We start from the raw sequence: 19,239 nt of genomic DNA on the forward strand, positions 1-19,239 counted from the left end.
ACAAATCAAATGAAAAGAGCACATAAAAAATTACTGAAACTGAAAATATAAAAATAATTCAAAATATGAATAAATACTTTAACAGTATATAAATAATACAAAATGAACACTGACATAAATCAATCAATGCAATAAAACATAACATAACATATACAATAAAAATATTTAATAAACAGACGACTTTAAAAATTCGGAATTTAAACAAAAGAATATTAGTGAAAATCAACGGAAGGCGTTCAAGAAAGGGTGAAAAGGAAGAAAAATCTGTTCTTGTCTCGTTTTTTATGAAAGAGTGAAATTTGATGCGGGTCCCTAGCTTCTAAGAAAATTTCCCTGGTTTTCATTGGCTAAAGCAGAAGACTGGCGCGTTTGTTCGAGGAAGTTTACGCTGTCAGAACGTGTTTTCTGTGATATGGATTAACGCGATATTTCTTTATAGCCATTTGTGATTTCAGTGCAATTGCGAGGGAAAGCCGACAGATTTAGATATGAACTTTAGATATGAACTTTTTGAACTTGTGAGGAGTTTATTGTCAGCGTGTAACTGGCCCAAATGCTGTGTTGATCTGTTGAGTTTATGTGGTGTTTAGTCTGTATTTTGGAATCTAACCTGATCCCGATTATATGATATGGAGAGCAAGAGCGGTCGGTTTCCTTTCCCCTTCCAGCCCTATCCTATTCAGGAGAGCTTCATGGAGGCACTTTACACTGCTCTTGATCAGGGGAAAATCGGTATATTCGAGAGTCCCACTGGCACGGTCAGTCTCTGCGCATTAGATCGGTTCATCTCACCATCTCAGTACAGATGACAGTGGATGTTTGAGCTTTCTTGTGTTTGATCCTGCAGGGAAAGTCTCTGAGTCTTATATGCGGCGCACTGACGTGGCTGAGAGACCAAGAGGAGGAGAAGAAACGAGAGGCTGCTAGACTGCTGGATAAACCGGAGGAGGGTGACGCTGTGAAGGAGGAGAACAGCAGCAGCCAACTATCAGAGCCAGACTGGGTGTCTGAGTTTGTGCAGAAGAAAGCAGAAAGAGACATGGTGAACAAGTTAAAGGTATGAGAACCTTTTACAGTTCATCAGCTCTTCAAGTCACGTGTTACTAAGCAGGGGTTTTCAAACCGTGGGCTGTAAGGTAGTGCTAAGGGAAAACGTGAGAAAAAAACTGGAAAAATAAAATAAAATAAAAATAATATTAAAATTATTCAATAAACTAGATGTACCGCATGGTGGTACAAAATATGACCGCCGCTCAGGCCTGCACTGGCTTTCCACAAAAATAAATGACGTGGAGCAATTTGGCTGTATTGCGTGTTTATGTATATACCTAAAAAAAGTAGTAGTATGTGCGTGTCTGTGTGTGTGTGTGTGTGTGTCTGTGCGTGTATGTATGCGTGCGTACATGTGTGTGCGCGTGTGTGTGTGTCTGTGCATGTGGATTTGTATGTGTGTGTGTCTGTGCATGTGGATGTCAGTGTGTGTGCATGCTTGCGTTTGTTTGTATTCCTGCATGTGTGTGTGTGACAGTATCATCCTAAACCAGCAACCCTTCGCTCAACAGCACCATCTACAGGCCGATGAGTGTATAGTCACTAAATGTGCACATAAATGAATTTATTTTATACCCCCCCATGGATGAAATTCTACGAAACTTAGCATACCCCCAGAGGATGTCAAGTTAATCATACACATGAAATATGGTGCAGTTCTGAACATCTCAACTGAAGATAGGGGCGATTAAAGCAGAATAATATTGCATTTTCATTTTTTATGGGAGGGGCGCAAATCACAAATGAGTGATTATGGGCTAGGTTGATGTGGGCCCTTAAGACCAACATACCATCAAAATGTCTTCATCCTCGGTGCCACGGTTCAGGTAGTTATTTAGGAAAAACTGCATTTTTTGGGTTTGGGGGGGCCCAGCGCGGGGGGGGGAGTGGCCCCCGGGGACCAAACGAAATTTTTCCGTAAAAGTCTAGTGGGGCTACATGCCCACCAAATTTCATGTTCCCCGGTGTTTCGGTGTCCCTGGTATCGTTGACGAAAAATTCAGTAGATGACAAAAAAAAACAAAAAAAAAACTTTGACAATCCCTATATGACCGCTTTCGCTAGCTACGCTAGCAGCGGTCATAATAATTTGATAAAAAACTATTTTACAAATAAAATTACTACAATTATTTTTACATTTGTTTAAAAAAATTATATATATATATACATACAGTCAAACCAATAATTATTCAGACAACAGATATATATATATATATATATATATTTATATTTTTTTACTAGTGGGTGCAGGACACTGTAGTTCATTTATATAAGTGAGGATTGCAAAATAAAGTAAACTGTGACATATTATACCCCAAAATTCTTTATACAGTGTACTACCAGTAAAATGTATTTATAGACCAAAAATTATTCAGACACTTTGACCTGACCATGTTTTGCTTAAGTGTTTTTTCTTTAATTGCTAATGTGACATTTTTACACCACATACTGAACAAAATTAAGCATTACTTGGTAATTGGTTGACTTAAATTGGTATTATCTAATTGTGTACTTAAATTTAACGGCTGACAGTTATTTAACCAAATTCATTTGTGAGTCTAACAGAAGGATGGCCAAAACCAGTGAAATATCAACTGATTTGATAACTCTGAGTTCTTGTAAATTTTTATTTTTTTACCATTTTCTAAACTATAGCGAATAAACTGTTATAATGTGAGAAATGTTGAAGATGTCTAAATAAATTTTGGTTTGACTGTATATATCTAGCTGCCATCATGAGGATGATCATATATGCAAATCTATGGTATCTAAAAGATTGAAAACCCCTGTATATAAAAATGTAAAATAAAATAATCCTTGTCTTCAATTTCATTCAGGATGAAGAGCTGAAACGGAAGAAGCGTGAAGAGAGACTGGAGATGATCCGACACAATGCCCAGCTCAGATATGATATGAAGAGAAAAGTGAGTGCATGAACAGTGGGATCTGAAAAGACCTATTCGGACGGGACAAGTTTAACATGGAGAGGTGGGGTAAAGTAATAATTACCAGAGCTTCTCTGTGATTTTAGTCCCGTCCGAATGTACCATCTCAGTAATCATTACGGACAATGTCAGTAAATATTACAGCGACTTTTACCTTCAGTAAAAAGGTCTGCAAAAATTACCTCAGGTAATACTAATCCCGTGCGAATAGACCTGCTGTAAATATGTATGTAAATATTCCGTCATTCCCTGTTTAAAAGTAGTTTTCCGCAGTTTTTCAAGTATGGAGATGCTTGAAAAAGCATTCAGTTGCGTTCTAGACGCTGGGACAAGTCTGTGGCAAAACTCAAGTGTTTCTCACATACCATTCAGATCAGAAAGAAGATCGAAAGCACTTGTTAGAGGCACAAAACATCTTTTAGCGTTAGGTAAGTGCCTTTTAGGAAGGTTGCAGCATCCCCGTCGAGGGTGAAGACATCACCCCAAAGAAAGATGGAGGTGTTTTAAAGGTAAATACTGCAGTGCACTGAGCCGCATTGACTCCATGAGGGAGGTGTGACTGGTAAATTACCTTTTAGTTAATTAATACATCGTTCAACCGAACATGACTGTTTTATATATATAAATATAGGTTATATGTGTTTGCGCAAGTGATATCAGGAAGCAACGTAATACGCACATGACGACAGGTGTGACGGCAATGCCTAAATCGACTTACTCCCCCCACTTCTGCTAGTTTTACTGAGATATCTTATCCCGTGCGAATTGGCCATTAATATTACAGACGTCCTGTGGTAAAATTACATTACTCCATCTACCCTTGTAAAGTTAATCCCATCCGAATAGGGCTAAAGACTGCAATCTGGGGTTTACCTGGAAATAAACAAAAGGTTTTAATGAAGTAAAAAAAAAAGAAGAACAAATATTGAAAAATTCTGAAAATGTTTCATTTTTATTTTTTAAATATTCAATAGTCTTCACAAATAAATACATCATGTTAGGATCTGCTTTATTTCAATTGCTCATATGGATATTTACCCAGTTAAAGTCATGTTACTAATTACACCTTTAACAGGCCAATGAAGATGATGAGGCTGTAAAATTACTGCAGCTCAGCAGAGAGGGGGGAGAGTCAGAGAGCCACGATCCAGAGGAGGAGAGGCTTATTGTAGCAGAATATGAGAGTGATGATGAGGCCACGCCAAAGAGCAGGTATTGATTGTGTTTGTGGATGAGTGTGTGTCTCCCAGCCTTGAGTTCTCATAGCGTTCCCTCTACAGGCTGTGTGATGATGACGATGATGAAGATCTAGAGGAGGATCATGTCACTAAGGTGCATGTTTAAAATTCATGTTTAAATCCATCCTTCATTGGTGAACAAGGTGTTTGTGCATGTTTAACAGTGTATTTGTTTTATATCTTAAGATTTATTACTGTAGCCGAACTCACTCTCAGCTGGCTCAGTTTGTGCACGAGGTACAGAAGAGTCCATACGGGGACTCTGTCCACTTGGTTAACCTGGGCTCTAGACAGGTAAACATGCACCAGATTTATTCTTGCGATTTCAGTTTGATTGATTTTTAAACGCTTATGCCATTATTGTATACACACACTACCGTTCAAAAGTTTGGGGTCTGTGATATTTTTTTTAATGTTTTGAAAAGAAGTCTCTAATGCTGCATTTATTTGCATATATTATTACAGTAAAAAAAAACATACATTTTGTGAAACATTATTGCAATTTTTAGTAACTGTTTTCTGTGTTATAATATTTAAAATGTGATTAATTTCTTTGATGTTAAGCTGAATTTTCAGCATCAGTCTCCAGGTTCACATGACCCTTTAGAAATCATTCTAATGCTGATTTGATGCTCAAACATTTATTATTATCAATGTTTAAAACAGTTGTGCTGCTTAATATTTTTGTGGAAACTGGTGCATTTCTTTTTAGGATTTTTTGATGAATTAAAAGTTCAGAAGAACTGCATTTTTTTTTGGTAAAATTACAAATTACTTGTGCGTTTCCATTACAGATTTGTGCAAAACTTTTGCAATTTTCTTTTCTCTAAATGTCGACAAAAAAACTCTTGCGAAATGACGCCGTTTCCATTAACTGATGTTATGCGACTAAAACTTCATTTTTTCCTCTCGCGATAAGTCATTCCAAAAATCATGGCAACGGGCGTTGGTTTTACTTATATCTCAGCCACTGCACTGGCCATTAATATTAATCAAAGGAGACGTATGTGTGTTATTCAAGCATTAATGGTAAAGAAAGATTATACTTGGAGCGGCACATATGAGGTGTTTCTGGGTGTTTCTCCCTCATATCTGCTTCGAGGTCATGATTGTGGCATTTCTTTGTGGTTTAGAATCCAGTATTCCTTGTCTTTTATGAATTTAATAAAGAACTCTGTCTCATATTCTGTCCAAACATACCGCGTCATTTACGTCAGGTGACTGTAAATGCGCAAAAACTGTTTACATTGCAGTTTTGCGAAATATTCCTTTTTCGAATATCCAGAAAAACCAGCTCATGCGAGCGTAAAAACTTTTTTGCGATAAATGGGAGTTTTTGTGAAATTTATGTGTTTCCATTGGGCGTATTTTCAATTCGCAATTTCAATTTGCGCAATTTGAAGGGTAATGGAAATGTGGCTACTGTCACTTTTGATCAATTAAATGAATCCTTTCTGAAAAAAAGTATTAATTTCTTTCAAAAACAATTTACTGACCCCAAAAATTATAAACAGTAGTGTATAATGCTGCAATTATACTAATCAATATATTTAATATGATAAAAATCATTATAATAAAAACGAAATAATGAGTACCTATAACAAGGATTATGCTTTTAAGGGATAATTAATTACTAATTACTATAATTACTATCCCTTTTTTAAGTGATGAAATGAAAATTCGGTCACACTTAAGATTAGGGTTCAATTCTCACTATAAAGTAACTATTAACTACTACATTTGCCACAATAAACGCCTAATTACTGCTTATTAATAGTTAGTAAGGTCGCTGTTAATTAAGTATTGGGTAGGATTAAGGGATGTAGAAAAAGGTCATGCAGAATAAGGCATTAATATGTGCTTTATAAGAACTAATAAACAGCCAATATCCTTGTAATATGCATGCTAATAAGCAACTAGTTAATTATGAGAATTAGACCCAAAACTAAAGTGTTGCTGAAAATTCTGTCATCATTTACCGGTACTTAAATTTTTTGGACGAACTATCCATTTAACCTAAAATTTTAACATTTTTACATTTTCTGAAGAAAATGAGTGCTGCTTGCCTGAGCAAAAGTCGCATCTACAATGCTAGGCCAGTTCTCAACAATAAATTATTATGACGAATTCATTAAAGGCAAAACAGATGATTTCTGTGTCATTTTTGCCCTTATTAGAACCTGTGCATTAATCCAGAGGTCATCCGGCTCAGAAACGTCCAAATGATGAACGACCGCTGTTTGGAAATGCAGAAAAACAAACATGGTCAGAAACATAAACACACAATCTCAGCCAGTTCAAACCTAGTGTCATTGCTATTTCAAAATGCCCCAGTGATTACATAATCTGGAGAGAATGACATAATGAGGAAGTTCTCACCTCCATCTGCAGAGAAACGAGAGAAAGCACCAGACTTGGAGCCGAAGCGGCGTCGTGGTGATGCCAAGGCGACGTGTGCCTTCTCGGGTTTTGAGAATTTGATGGCGATGAGGGATGAAGTGCTGGTGAAGGTGCGAGACGTGGAGCAGCTCCTACAGCATGGCCGGGAAACACACACGTGTCCTTACTACAGCACACGGATGGCCATACCTGCAGCTCAGGTACACACATACCCACTGGAATACCCTCTCATTGATATAAAACTGTGTGCATTCAGTCTTTCTCTCTTTTTCTCAGGTGGTGGTATTGCCGTATCAGTCGTTGCTCCATGCTTCCACCCGCAAAGCGTCAGGGATCAAACTAAAGGATCAGATTGTCATTATAGATGAGGCTCATAATCTGACTGACACCATCTCAGCCATACACAGTACAGAAATCAGTGGAGCACAGGTACATGCATGCACAAACTCACTGATCTGATCTAGAGAACTCAAGACTAGTTGAAAATTTGTGCGTGAAATGTGCGTACAAACGATTTTAAGAACAAATCATGATTCACCAAAAAATTCATAATAATTTTTTTTAAACATTTATGAAAAGATATAGGAACAGCTGAAACCACACGTAAGCAAAAAGCACTTTGTACGGCCTTGTAATCGTGTAAAGAAGTTATATTTCATCCTAACACGACTATAATTATATTGAAGTGTGTTCATAAAATTCTATAATAAAATCATTAAATAACACAATTTAATTTAATCTTAACTACATTTCGTCATATAGGCTATAGTAAAAGAGTAAGAAAAGCTGTGTTCTAGCTTCAGCTGCGAGGTTTCTCTGAATAACGCAGATATACACCAAGCGGCAACATTCTAATCTGAAAAATGAAGCCTACCCGGAAGTGCGAAAAACTGCAATACATCGAAAATCCGCTAGGGGAAGGTCCCAAAAGGGAGCAAATGTCCATACACCCCCATGTTAAAATGTCCGTTTTCACAGCATAAATTCATGTTTTTACAGGTTGGTCCCATGGACTTTTATTGTATTTTTCGATAGGTACCGAGTGCCTGACAACTGTGAGGGGGGTGAATTTTTTTCTAACTCGTTAGTTTAGATCGTATTTAGATATAAAATGTATGACAAATAAGGGCGCGATTGACAGCTTGATTGACAGCTGACAACGAGCATAGGCTGCGCCGAGTGGAATTCCTAAAATTTGACGTCTCGGCCATGATCTGACACAACACATCATACCTGTAAGTTATCCTTTCTGAACATTTGTATTGAAATATGGCGCCGCCCATACCCCCCATAAACGGCCTCAAAACCGTTCTTCAGAAGTCTATGGGTGATGTCACAGACGCTTTGTCCATATTTTTTACAGTCTATGATATACACGTATGGACAGCTGGCTAATGAGAGGTCTGTAATCTGGGTCTGTATAAAAGGTGTTTATTGTGAGAATAGCACACTTGGCATTACTCGAGGATCGGGCGAGAGCGCGTCTGCAAACAGCGGCAAGTTTGACGAGACACGAGAGTGACGAAAGGTTGTGAGGAAAGCGGGTGTGGAAAGCCCATATATGGAGATGGTTTGGGCGTGTTTTATGCAAATGACTAACTTTGTGCACTCAGCCGTTCATTTAGAATACGCCAAATTCACTAACATCAGAACGATGTTAAAGGGGTCATATAATGCCATTTTTGTACAAGCTAATATGATTCTTTAGGGTCTAAATTAAAAGTTTGTAATATACTTTAATTAAAAATTCTCATTAGTATTGTAAGAAAACACTCATTTTACCTGGTCAAAAACAGCTCTGTTTTCAGCACGCCGTTTAAGTGCATGTGTCTTTAAATGATAATGAGCTTTGCTCACCCCGCCCCTCTGTTCTGTGTGTACACCGTTTGTAACACAATAACCATAACGCGTTGTTCATTATAAACGTGGGATTATGAATCATATTGAGAACGTCGTACATAGAAAACATGCCGTAATGTACTCTGAGTGTAAACCTTAAACCTTTTATTCATAGTGAAGCGTGCTAGCGATTTGCAAAGATTAATATAAAGATTAATATAAAGGTTAATAAAACGTTACACTCACTTCAGTTCTCCTGGAGATGCAGCAGGAACACGAATAGTTGGTACCGATCCTTTTTTCAGGAGCAGCTTCTTAGCAAAACCAGCTTTATACTGACCCTCGAGCAGTCTGGTGTGTGAAATGATTCGCGCAAACATGAAAGCATTGACGTTGATCCTGGGGAATATTCCCTTCGAAAACAAAACTCAGCCACTGCGTCTTCAGCGGTTTGGATTTAGCAGCATCAAAATGACTGCTGTGTTCGTTATTACACCCAAGAACAGAACACCACAATCGCTTAGACGCCATTCTGCTCAGTGCTCCAGCTATCAACACTGAACGCGCGGACTATGATTGACAGCTCGCTCACGAGCGAGGGCGGGTCTGTGTTGAAACGCTGCATTCAATCAACAATCGTGGGAGGGGCGTCAATTTTGTGACATCACAAAATCGAACGGCTTGATTTGAGACAGGGGAGAACATATAAGGAGATAAAAAAACAAAACACTGGATGGATTTTTAGCATTTTATGATGGTTGTGTACAGGCACTGCCAACACACATTTCAGTACTATCAACTTGTGAAAGTGCATGTACCATTATATGACCCCTTTAAGAACAAATTCATCTGGGTACGTATAACGTCACGGGTTTCCAACTCTTAATTGCGGTTACGAGCAAGCAGCATAAGCTTGTTGTTTTGGTTCAGGAGGAACTGTAAAAGGAGGCTGCTGTCTGTTTGCGACACTTGGTGACTTTCTGTCTACAACAACCTTAAGGCCCATACACACCGGGACGAATTTCGCGCGCGATATTCGCCGACGTTTAACGCCTCGTGACTAAACAAAGGGCGCCAATGTGAGTGTGCACACCGACGCGAAAAACGGCACGCGTAAAAGCGTAATTTTTTTTTAAACGCCTCGGGTTCGTTTTTTTGGTTTGACGTGCCGCGTCAAAAACTATCCGACCAATGAGATTGGCGCTTTTGCTCACATGTCTGGAGCTTCTGAAGTTACAGTAAAACACAACTTGGGGGCGCTCAAACACAAAACGGTCTTGCCAAGCACACATACGTAACAGCGAAGAAGATATACGCCAAGTAGCGTCTACACTGCCCATAGACAGACACTGCCGGGAAGAAATGACGAGGAAGATGCAAGGCAAGATGAATGTAGAGCTGCTGGTCTCGTTGGTGTCGGAATAAAGAACTATATGACAAACGCGACAGCGACTACAAAAATCTTGTTAAAAGAGAACTGTTATGGAGTGGTATTGCAGAGTATAGACTGTTATGGAGTGGTATTGTATTTCTGTTTTACATTAAGCGCCATCTAATGTCAGGGAATGAATTTGCATGTTCACTCGGCTCATCGTCAGCGAAAAACGCTTGGGTGTGAACACAAAAAACGCGTTGAAAAACGCTGGCGAATAACGCGCGCCGATATTCGTCCCGGTGTGTACGGGCCTTTACAGAACGTGCTGATGGCTTGGATGTCTGCGTGAGCAGGTTTGTGGAGGTTTGGAAATACATATGTTGACAGGCAGGTCGGACAACGTATCATTGCATTTGGACCGAATGCAATGATTGGACGCACATTTTTTGGTCCGGAGACAACCATAGAAGATATACGTACATAATATTTAATATTCAAAACACTTCTATTAGTGATTGCTATCAGGATGTGAAGAGATTTTCAACCAGAATAACAAAAGTGTTTATAAAAAAATGCCTACCCTACCTTTAACTAATGTGCATTTCTTATGTTTCAGCTCTGCAGGGCTCATTCACAGCTCTCTCAGTACTGTGAGCGCTACAGGTAAAAAAAACACATTTCAAACATTTTGTACATTCTGTTACAAACCTATATTACTTTTTTTCTTCAGTGGAACACAAAAGGAGAACTTTTGAAGAATGTTCGCACACTGAAAATGAATGGGACTAATGCTGTTGAGCACCAAAATTTATTTTTCTCTTATGCTCACAAGACTACATTTATTTGATAAAAAATATAGTAAAAAAGCTGTATTATTGTGAAATATTATTACAGTTGATAAGAACGGCTTTCTGTGTATATATATTTTAAACTGTAATTTATTCCTGTGATGCAAAGCTGAATTTTCAGCATCATTTCTCCTTCAGAAATCATTCTAATATGTTGATTTTCTGCTCAAGAAACATTATGCTGTGGAGCTAAAAAAACACACGCACAAAAGTACTGAAATTGAAGTCAGCTAGAGGAATGTTTTTAAACATCAGATAATATTATCATTATGATTTACTGTACATGTCTTTGTGTCGGATGGCTGCAGAAGTCGACTGAAGGCGAAAAATCTGATGTACATCAAACAGATCCTCTTTGTGCTGGAGGGGCTTGTGCGAACACTCGGAGGTAAGCTGTGCGCTGCTTTGTTTTGTTTGTGTATTATCTTGTTCATCTGGTTTTATCTATAGCTGATTTATTGCTGTCATTTCCTGTGAACAGGTAAAGTGGGTCAGAATCCGAACACTCAGTCCTGCCAAACAGGTAAACAAGCACAACATGCATAGAAACTTTTTCTTTTTTCCTCCTTCATGAAGTATTTCTGAAAATGTTCTTTTGATTTTGAATTTCTTTACACAACAGGAAGTGAGCTGCTGACTATCAACGACTTCCTGTTTAAGGCTCAAGTTGATAACATAAACCTTTTTAAGGTATTACTCCAACTCTTGTGTTATTATAGTATTATTTATGTTCTTTTATAATATTTATTAATATTTTGAAGTAGTTTTTATTTTTAACTCTAGTAATTTTATGTGCTTTTGTCATTAAGTTTTTCATCTTACATTGATATTTTCTTTTTGATTCGTTTCAGTTAAAAACAAATTTTAATAGTTTTAAACTAAACTTATTAACATCACTGCAACAATTTCATTGGCACATTCTGGAAACAAAAACATGTTATTATTAATAATATTAATTTGACATTGGTTTAATCTGTCTTTTGAAGGTTCAGAAATATTTTGAGAAGAGCATGATCAGCCGAAAGGTCAGTACGAGAACACATTTATGAATTTATTTTGACAAGTGTACATAAACACACCCACTGATGATCTGTGTCCTGTGTGTAGCTGTGTGGATTTGTGGAAAAATATGAAGGCAGCGGCGTACAAACACACTCGAAGAACAAAGAGAACCGTCGTATAGAAGGACTCGGGCGTTTCCTGCAGACGCTTCAGAACAAACCTACAGGTGCAATCTGGTCTCAGTAAACATTTAGGGTGTGTTCACACTTGCCAGGTTTGGTTCGATTAAAACGAACTCTGGTGCGATTGCTCTGTTAGTAAGGTTAATTTGAATAAGTGTGAACGCTGCCATCCGAACCCTGGTGCACTTCAAACAAGTGGACCGAGACCGCTGAACTCCGGTGTTTTTTTTGTTTTTGTTTTTTTTGCTTTGTATCTTTAGGTTTGGTGTTAAAAGTGACTGTGAACTCTAAGCGAACCTGGACTAAATGTATCATTTTCTTTTTTGGTCTGGACCAAAAGAACCAAACTACAAGCGTGAACACACCGTTAGTTCCTCATTATACATCCTGGTGTTGGAGGAGAAGCAGCACTCAGACGATCTAAGACCTGTATTTTTGATGTTCTAGATGTTTTAGAACAGCAGGTGGCAGTAGAGGACAACCCAATCATGGCTTCTCCAATGATGCTGGTTGAAAGTTTCCTGTTTGCCCTCACTAACGCTAACAAAGACGGACGAGTCGTGATACAAAGGCAGGGTTAGTGGGGTATTTGATCACCTGCACACAGATACTCATGAATTTCTCTCTCACAAATAATTTGCCTTTCTTCCTCCAGCATGTCTTGCCCAGAGCAGTGTGAAGTTTCTCTTGCTGAATGCCGCAGTTCACTTCGCACAGATCGTCCAGGAGTGCAGGGCTGTGATCATCGCCGGGGGAACCATGCAACCCGTCAGTACACACACACACGCTCATGCACACAGACAGACTATTGGAGACAGTGACACAGCTGTCTCACTTACATAACCTTAAACTAACACATTAAAGATTCTCAGTGTTAGGAATATCACTCTGAAAGCAAGACTGTTTTTTTAATGGTGATGTTTTGCAGGTTGCTGATTTCAAAGAGCAGCTTCTGTTTTCCGCAGGGGTCACAGAAGATCGTATTTTAGAGTTCTCATGTGGTGAGTTGACGTTATTGTGCTCATTTCTTCTTACCCTTTGCAATGTTGCTTATTATGTGTGTAACTGTTGCATAACGGCTTCAGGTCATGTCATACCCCCTGAGAACATCCTACCCATAATCCTTTGCGCCGGCCCCTCAGGACAACAGTTGGAGTTCACTTTTCAAAATAGAGACACGCCGCAGATGGTAAAACTTACATGTGCAAACCAAAAATACCACAGATGGTTGCATGCAAACATAAAAATCGCCTTGTTTTTAATTATGGCCATAAAATACACATAAATATGGTGAACAGGAGGGGACATGTTTGGTTCACTTAGTTTTGTCATTGCCACAAAATAATATAGCCTAGGCCTACGAGAAAACATTTTTATCTATCCCATCCCAGTCTTTTAAATCCATTCACTGATGGGTTTTTATTTATTAAATTTTTTAATTAATTCTTATTCATATTTTTTAATAAAACATTTTATTATTATTATTATTGGTTAGGTCTATCTTTTTATAATTATTGCTATGTAGGCTATGGGATGCAATGGATCAAATAACTTGGTTTTATCAGGGTTTTAGGGTCACCGTTTCAGTACGGTTCAGTAGGGGGTATGTTCAGGGAAAAAAGGATTACTGTCAGATTAAATAATCCAACTACAAGCAACGGCACAAATAAATACAATAGAGTAAAGATACTAGTAAAATCAACCGTGCTTTTAAGGTTTTTCAGGTATCTAACAGTTTTCAGGTACAGAAATTGAATAAAGTAATCAAATGTAAAACAACATTGCATCTAATCTTCACTGTATAAATTAAATGAAGATTAATCATTATTAAAGTTTTAAAATCTACTCAGTCAAGAGCGGTGAGTGATTTCCTTGTCTTTTGTTTTTTGATTAACATTAAAAACACAGGCTGCTGTCACTTTAAGACATAATGCACAAATCCAAAATACTGAATGACAAACAAGATTTTTCATTTGAATAGATTTAAAAGACTTCAGATGAATAAAAATGTTTGTTTTTTTTGTAGCTTAAATATTCTTTTAACAATATACCCTCGGTTTCACAGACAAGGCTTAAGCTAGTCCCAGACTAAAATGCATTATTGAGCTGTTTTAACTGAAAGCAACTTGTATTGTTTTGTCTGATGATGCACATCAGTAATGTTTTTTTTCCTAAGGCACATTTATAATAGCTACTTAAATGCCCTAATTGAACCAAGGACAAATCCTGGCTTAATCTGTCTGTGAAATCACGCCATAGCCTATTAATACTAAATTATTCAAACTTTATTCAAATGCTGTCATGGGCACAAACCTAACTATACATTTGTAAATGAAAACAGACACTCATTTATCATCAAATGCTGGCGTAGCCTACATAAATACAGTCATAAAGTCCAAACTTGATTGGCATAATGGGGCATTTACACAACATAATATACAGAAATGTATTAATACATTAATTAGGTAAAGAGATACATGAATTTAAGGGGAAAATAAAGCAAATACATAACAAAGAATATGCAAATAACCAATATTAGTAATACTACTACTACTACTACTACTACTACTAATAATAATAATGTACAAAATACTAAATAAAAATAAATGATTTGTGAATGGATTTAAAATACTGTGGGATGGATAAAAATGTTTTCTTGTAGGGATATTTTATTTTATGTTCTTACATATTCTTTTAACATTTATTGATAATGACAAACTTCATTTGAATGCTGTCTAGGCAACATTGTGCACAATATAATATAGGCTAATAGTATAAAATAGGTTAAAATAATCCTTTCTAAATTCAAAATAAAATATTAATTTATTAATTTACATTTCTGCTAATCACAGGTTGCTATGGTTATGCAGGTTTGTTTGCGCATTAAACTCGTAACCACAAGAAAAAGGATCTCATAGGATCTCAAGGCCACAACTTCACATCACGTCACGTTCCCATGAGTTAAAATGACATTCCCACAAATTAATATCTCGTGGCCGTGATATATTATCACATTCCAATGAGTTAATATGTCGTGGCCAAGACAAAAATAAGAAAACCGAACATGTCTTCTATGGTTATGATCAGTGTGGGGGGGATTACAAGAAACGTGTAATTGTAATCTGATTACTTTTTCAAGTAACGAGTAAAGTAATTAAAAAGTAACACAATGCATTACTTTCCATAAAAGTAACTATGTAACGTAATAAGCTACTTTTTAGGGAGTAATGCAATATTGTAACGCATTACTTTCCGCAACATTGGTTATGATTTAATTTTCAAACAAAATAATTCTGTATAATCAATGATAGATTGAAAAAACAGGGAAATAACAAAAATATGTTCAGCATGATCTTTATACCTGTTTCCTATATCAGATGGAGGAGACAGGCCGTATTCTATCAAACCTCTGTAACATAGTGCCGGGGGGCGTAGTCTGTTTCTTCCCCTCCTACGAATATGAGAAGAGGATTCTGGGACACTGGGAGAGCACTGGTGTCCTCCAGCGGCTGCAGTCTAAGAAGAAGGTACACATTCGGCAACACTACCATGCAAAGTCAGTTTATGCTCGAGTTAAGATGCTCTCTGTGTTTCAGATTTTCCAGGAGCCGAAAAAAGCCAGTCAGGTTGAGCAAGTGCTCACTGACTATTCCAAGTGTATACAGGTGTGTTAGTATGTGAAAATTACTATACTTATATTACACGCAAACACTACTGTGCCTCATGCAGTAAACCAGAACAGATCTATTTATATCTACAGTAAATGTAATACAGATTGTTTCAAAAGCAGCATCACATGAATTAAAGGGTTAGTTCACCCAAAAATTACAATTCTGTCAGTAATTACTCACCCTCATGATGTTCCAACCCCGTAAGACTTTCGTTCATCTTCGGAACACAAATTAAGATATGTTGATGAAATCTGAGAGCTGGCTCACTCCTTCATAGGCTTCAATGTAATCGATATGCCATCCCAGAAAAGTTAGTAAAGACATTGTTAAAATAGTCAAAGTGACTACAGTGGCTCAACCTTAAGTTTATCAAGCAACGAGAATACTTTTTGTGCGCAAAACCCCCCAAAAATAACTACTTTATTCAACTATTCATTTTCTTCTGTGTGGGCTTCTGAGTGAGTTCACGTAGTGTAACAGTGCAGTGCTTATGGGTTGTATGTCAGAACGTAGGCTCACGCATCACACACATGACCAGCGTCGGCCAATAGTGAGCCTACATTCTGACACACAACCCAGAAGCGCTGCGCTGTTACACTACGTGAATTCACTCAGAGGTCCACACAGAAGAAAATGAATAGTTGAATAAAGTCGTTATTTTATTTTCGCACAAAAAGTAATTCTCGTTGCTTGATAAACTTAAGGTTGAGCCACTGTAGTCACTGACTATTTTAACGATGTCTTTAACTTCTCTGGGCCGGCAAGTTTCAATAATATAGAAGCCTATGGAGGAGTGAGACAGCTCTCAGATTTAATAAAAAATATCTTAATGTGTGTTCCGAAGATGAACGAAAGTCTTCTTACTGACAGAATTACACATTTTTGGCTGAACTAACCCTTTAACAGGAAAATAACAGTTTTATGGTTAAATTCATCAGTTAAGAAATCAATAAAATTTTTGCTGAAAAAGCAGCTCTACAGAAGACAACAGTGTCATTATTCAGCTCAGTTTAATTCAATGTTGTTTCCATTTAGTTCATTAACTGTCGATGTTGGTGCGGGTTCAAATTTTATTCTCATCCGATCCGATAGTGACAGTGAAGTAATATCGATAATATTGATCCATATTAATTGTCTTTCAAACCATTTTTATAGTGTTTTTTTTTTATAGTGTAAAATGGTTTTTATTCATGCAGCGCTGCAGTAATGCCGGAAGTGGCCAGACGGGGGCGCTGCTATTCTCTGTAGTCGGAGGGAAAATGAGTGAAGGAATCAACTTCTCTGATGACCTGGGCAGGTGAGGACTAGCACTATATTCCAATAGAAAACCATACTATTGCAGTATGTAATGTATCCACCTTATTTTAAACGGCATTTTCACAACGTGAATGGCTTTTATTTGAAAGTACATATTACGACTTTTTTTTAATCTAAAACGTTTTATTTTGGTTACATTATTTGTTGCATTTTCTGTTTATTATTTTTAAAACACAACATTACCTAATTGAAACCAAAATACAATGCTATGAAAATGTAAAAAATTTGTGTTTGCTACAAGGCAGTACATTAAAAATGATTGAACATAGAAATGAGGCCTATGCCAAATATCATCTATGAAAGCATGTTCTTATTTAATCGTTAAATGAAACAGCTTTTTGCATTTATGGATGTGTTTAGATGTATTGTTATGGTTGGAATGCCGTATCCCAACATAAAGTCGCCAGAGCTGCAGGAGAAGATGGCTTACCTGGACAAGCACATGGTGAGACGTCCTACGGGATGGTGCAGAATGCAGATGTGAACTTGCAAAAACAAATCGGACATTTCTAACTCTCTCCCTTCTGTTTCAGCCTCATGTTAGTGGTAAAAGTCCCGGGAAGGCTTTGGTTGAGGGTCTGTGCATGAAAGCTGTCAATCAATCTATTGGTGGGTGGAGCCACATACTCAAGACCTCCTGTGATTCAATGCTGTGTTTCACAAAGGGCAAATTAATGCAGTTTGTTTAAACGCATTGTCTGAACTAAGAATAGCATACTAGCATTTTATTAACAATTCAGCTATTAAGACAATGCAATCTGCCATTTAACAGCTGTTTAGTAACTGATAAAGCAGAGTAAGGCACAATTTAACACATTTGTTTCTGACTCCCTGCCCCTCCAGGTCGTGCGATCCGTCATAGCGGCGATTACGCATGCATAGCGTTGTGCGACCATCGGTACGCCCGATCGGGCACGCTGCAGAAACTTCCCCAGTGGATTCGTTCCAGCACGCACACACACACAACGTTTGGTCCCGCCTTCGCCAGCGTCAGGAGGGTAAGCATACTGCATATTGTGCAGTATGTAGTGTATATATATTGCCTACTTTTTACGTGCCGTAACTCTCTGACGCACCCACCGCTAGCCTAGCTTAGCACAAAGACTGGAGGTAAACAAATAACAAGGTCACATGAGACACAGCCATCTTCTAACCATATACATACTGGGAACTATATTCTCAGAAGGTGAAGCACTGCTACTTGGGCGGAGTGATTTGCTTGCAGAACCTGAGAAGCCCCGTGGTGAGGAGCAGAGAGTTCGCTCAGAGTTGGACTAAATCACTCCGCAGAAGTAGTAGTGCTTCGCCTTCTGAGAATATAGTTCCCAGTATGTATATGGTTAGAAGATGGCTGTGTCTCATGTGACCTTGTTATTTGTACACGCTGTGACTATACAAATCACAACATGTAAATAGGAAAATGTTGGCGTTATTTTGTCACTTATTGGGAGCAGTATGCTAGCTGGAGCCGTTTACCTCCAGTCTTTGTGCTAAGCTAGGCTAGCGGTGGGTGCGTCAGACAGAGTTATGGCACGCACGGAGATGAAAAGGGTATGTATGGACTTATCTAACTCTGGGGGATACGGTGAAGAAGCTAAAGTCCCAAAAAGTCGGCGTGATCCTTTAAGGTCCCCTAGTGGTTTTCCATCAAAAATAAAAACAAAAAGACAAGACAGTTGAAAACAAAGACCGTTATAAATAAATCAAGACAGTCATAAATATAAGTATTGTTATTTTACTGTTATTATTATTCAATATTTGTATTTTATTTTACAGTACAATAGTAGTATTTCTTTGATTTGTTTAATTTGTACAATTTAAATAATACAATAATTTTTTATTATTATAATAATTATATAGTCATATTGAATAGGTGAATTTGTCCTTAGCTGATCACTTGCCTCATGCATTCCACATTGAGCTTTATTTCTAAATTAGCAGGTAGGATGGCAATCTCGTAGAGTACGATAGACAGGAGCGTGTGAAGTGCAATTGAGTGTCTCTCCAGCTGTGCGCTGTTTTAATGAGACAGACGTTCTCCAGCTGTGCTCTCTGTAAGCGCGCCTGTTCTAATGACAGGAAGCGGAGGATGACAGGGTGAGAAGGATTTGTTAGCAGTATGCTCTCCGTCTGATCCTTTATTTGGTTCCGCAGTTTTTCCTGGAGAAGCGACAGAGACCGCCACTCTGAGGCCATCGACTCGACAGCGTGTAAAAGTACTCCGGTGCGTCCTGCATTATGAATGTTTGTTTGATTATTCTGGCCTTGTGAATTATTGAGTTCTGCCACTTCTGTCCTCATGTGTTTTTTGGTTCAGTTCTTGAATTTCATTTAAATAAAGCTCATTTTTACAAAACCAAAATGTGAAGCC

At 37.8% G+C, this 19,239-nt stretch overlaps 1 protein-coding gene across 1 annotated transcript; it reads left to right on the forward strand.

Annotated features, from left to right (window-relative positions):
• Nucleotides 1-387: 387 nt before the first annotated feature.
• ddx11 (DEAD/H (Asp-Glu-Ala-Asp/His) box helicase 11) lies at nt 388-19,230 on the forward strand. Its single transcript, XM_082181797.1, has 26 exons — nt 388-758; nt 848-1,057; nt 2,889-2,975; nt 4,072-4,208; nt 4,277-4,328; nt 4,421-4,528; nt 6,412-6,499; nt 6,626-6,834; nt 6,911-7,063; nt 10,465-10,511; nt 11,005-11,084; nt 11,178-11,219; nt 11,319-11,386; nt 11,683-11,721; nt 11,804-11,924; nt 12,328-12,456; nt 12,536-12,648; nt 12,809-12,881; nt 12,966-13,069; nt 15,258-15,407; nt 15,477-15,545; nt 16,748-16,848; nt 17,229-17,313; nt 17,402-17,477; nt 17,712-17,866; nt 19,023-19,230. Exons 1-26 carry the CDS (start codon nt 630-632, stop codon nt 19,056-19,058), a joined length of 2,661 nt encoding a protein of 886 aa, XP_082037923.1. The 5' UTR covers nt 388-629; the 3' UTR covers nt 19,059-19,230.
• The last annotated feature ends 9 nt before the right edge of the window (nt 19,231-19,239 follow it).

This window comes from Leuciscus leuciscus (assembly GCF_965113295.1).
Source record: "Leuciscus leuciscus genome assembly, chromosome: 10".
NCBI classification, from domain to species: Eukaryota; Metazoa; Chordata; class Actinopteri; order Cypriniformes; family Leuciscidae; genus Leuciscus; species Leuciscus leuciscus.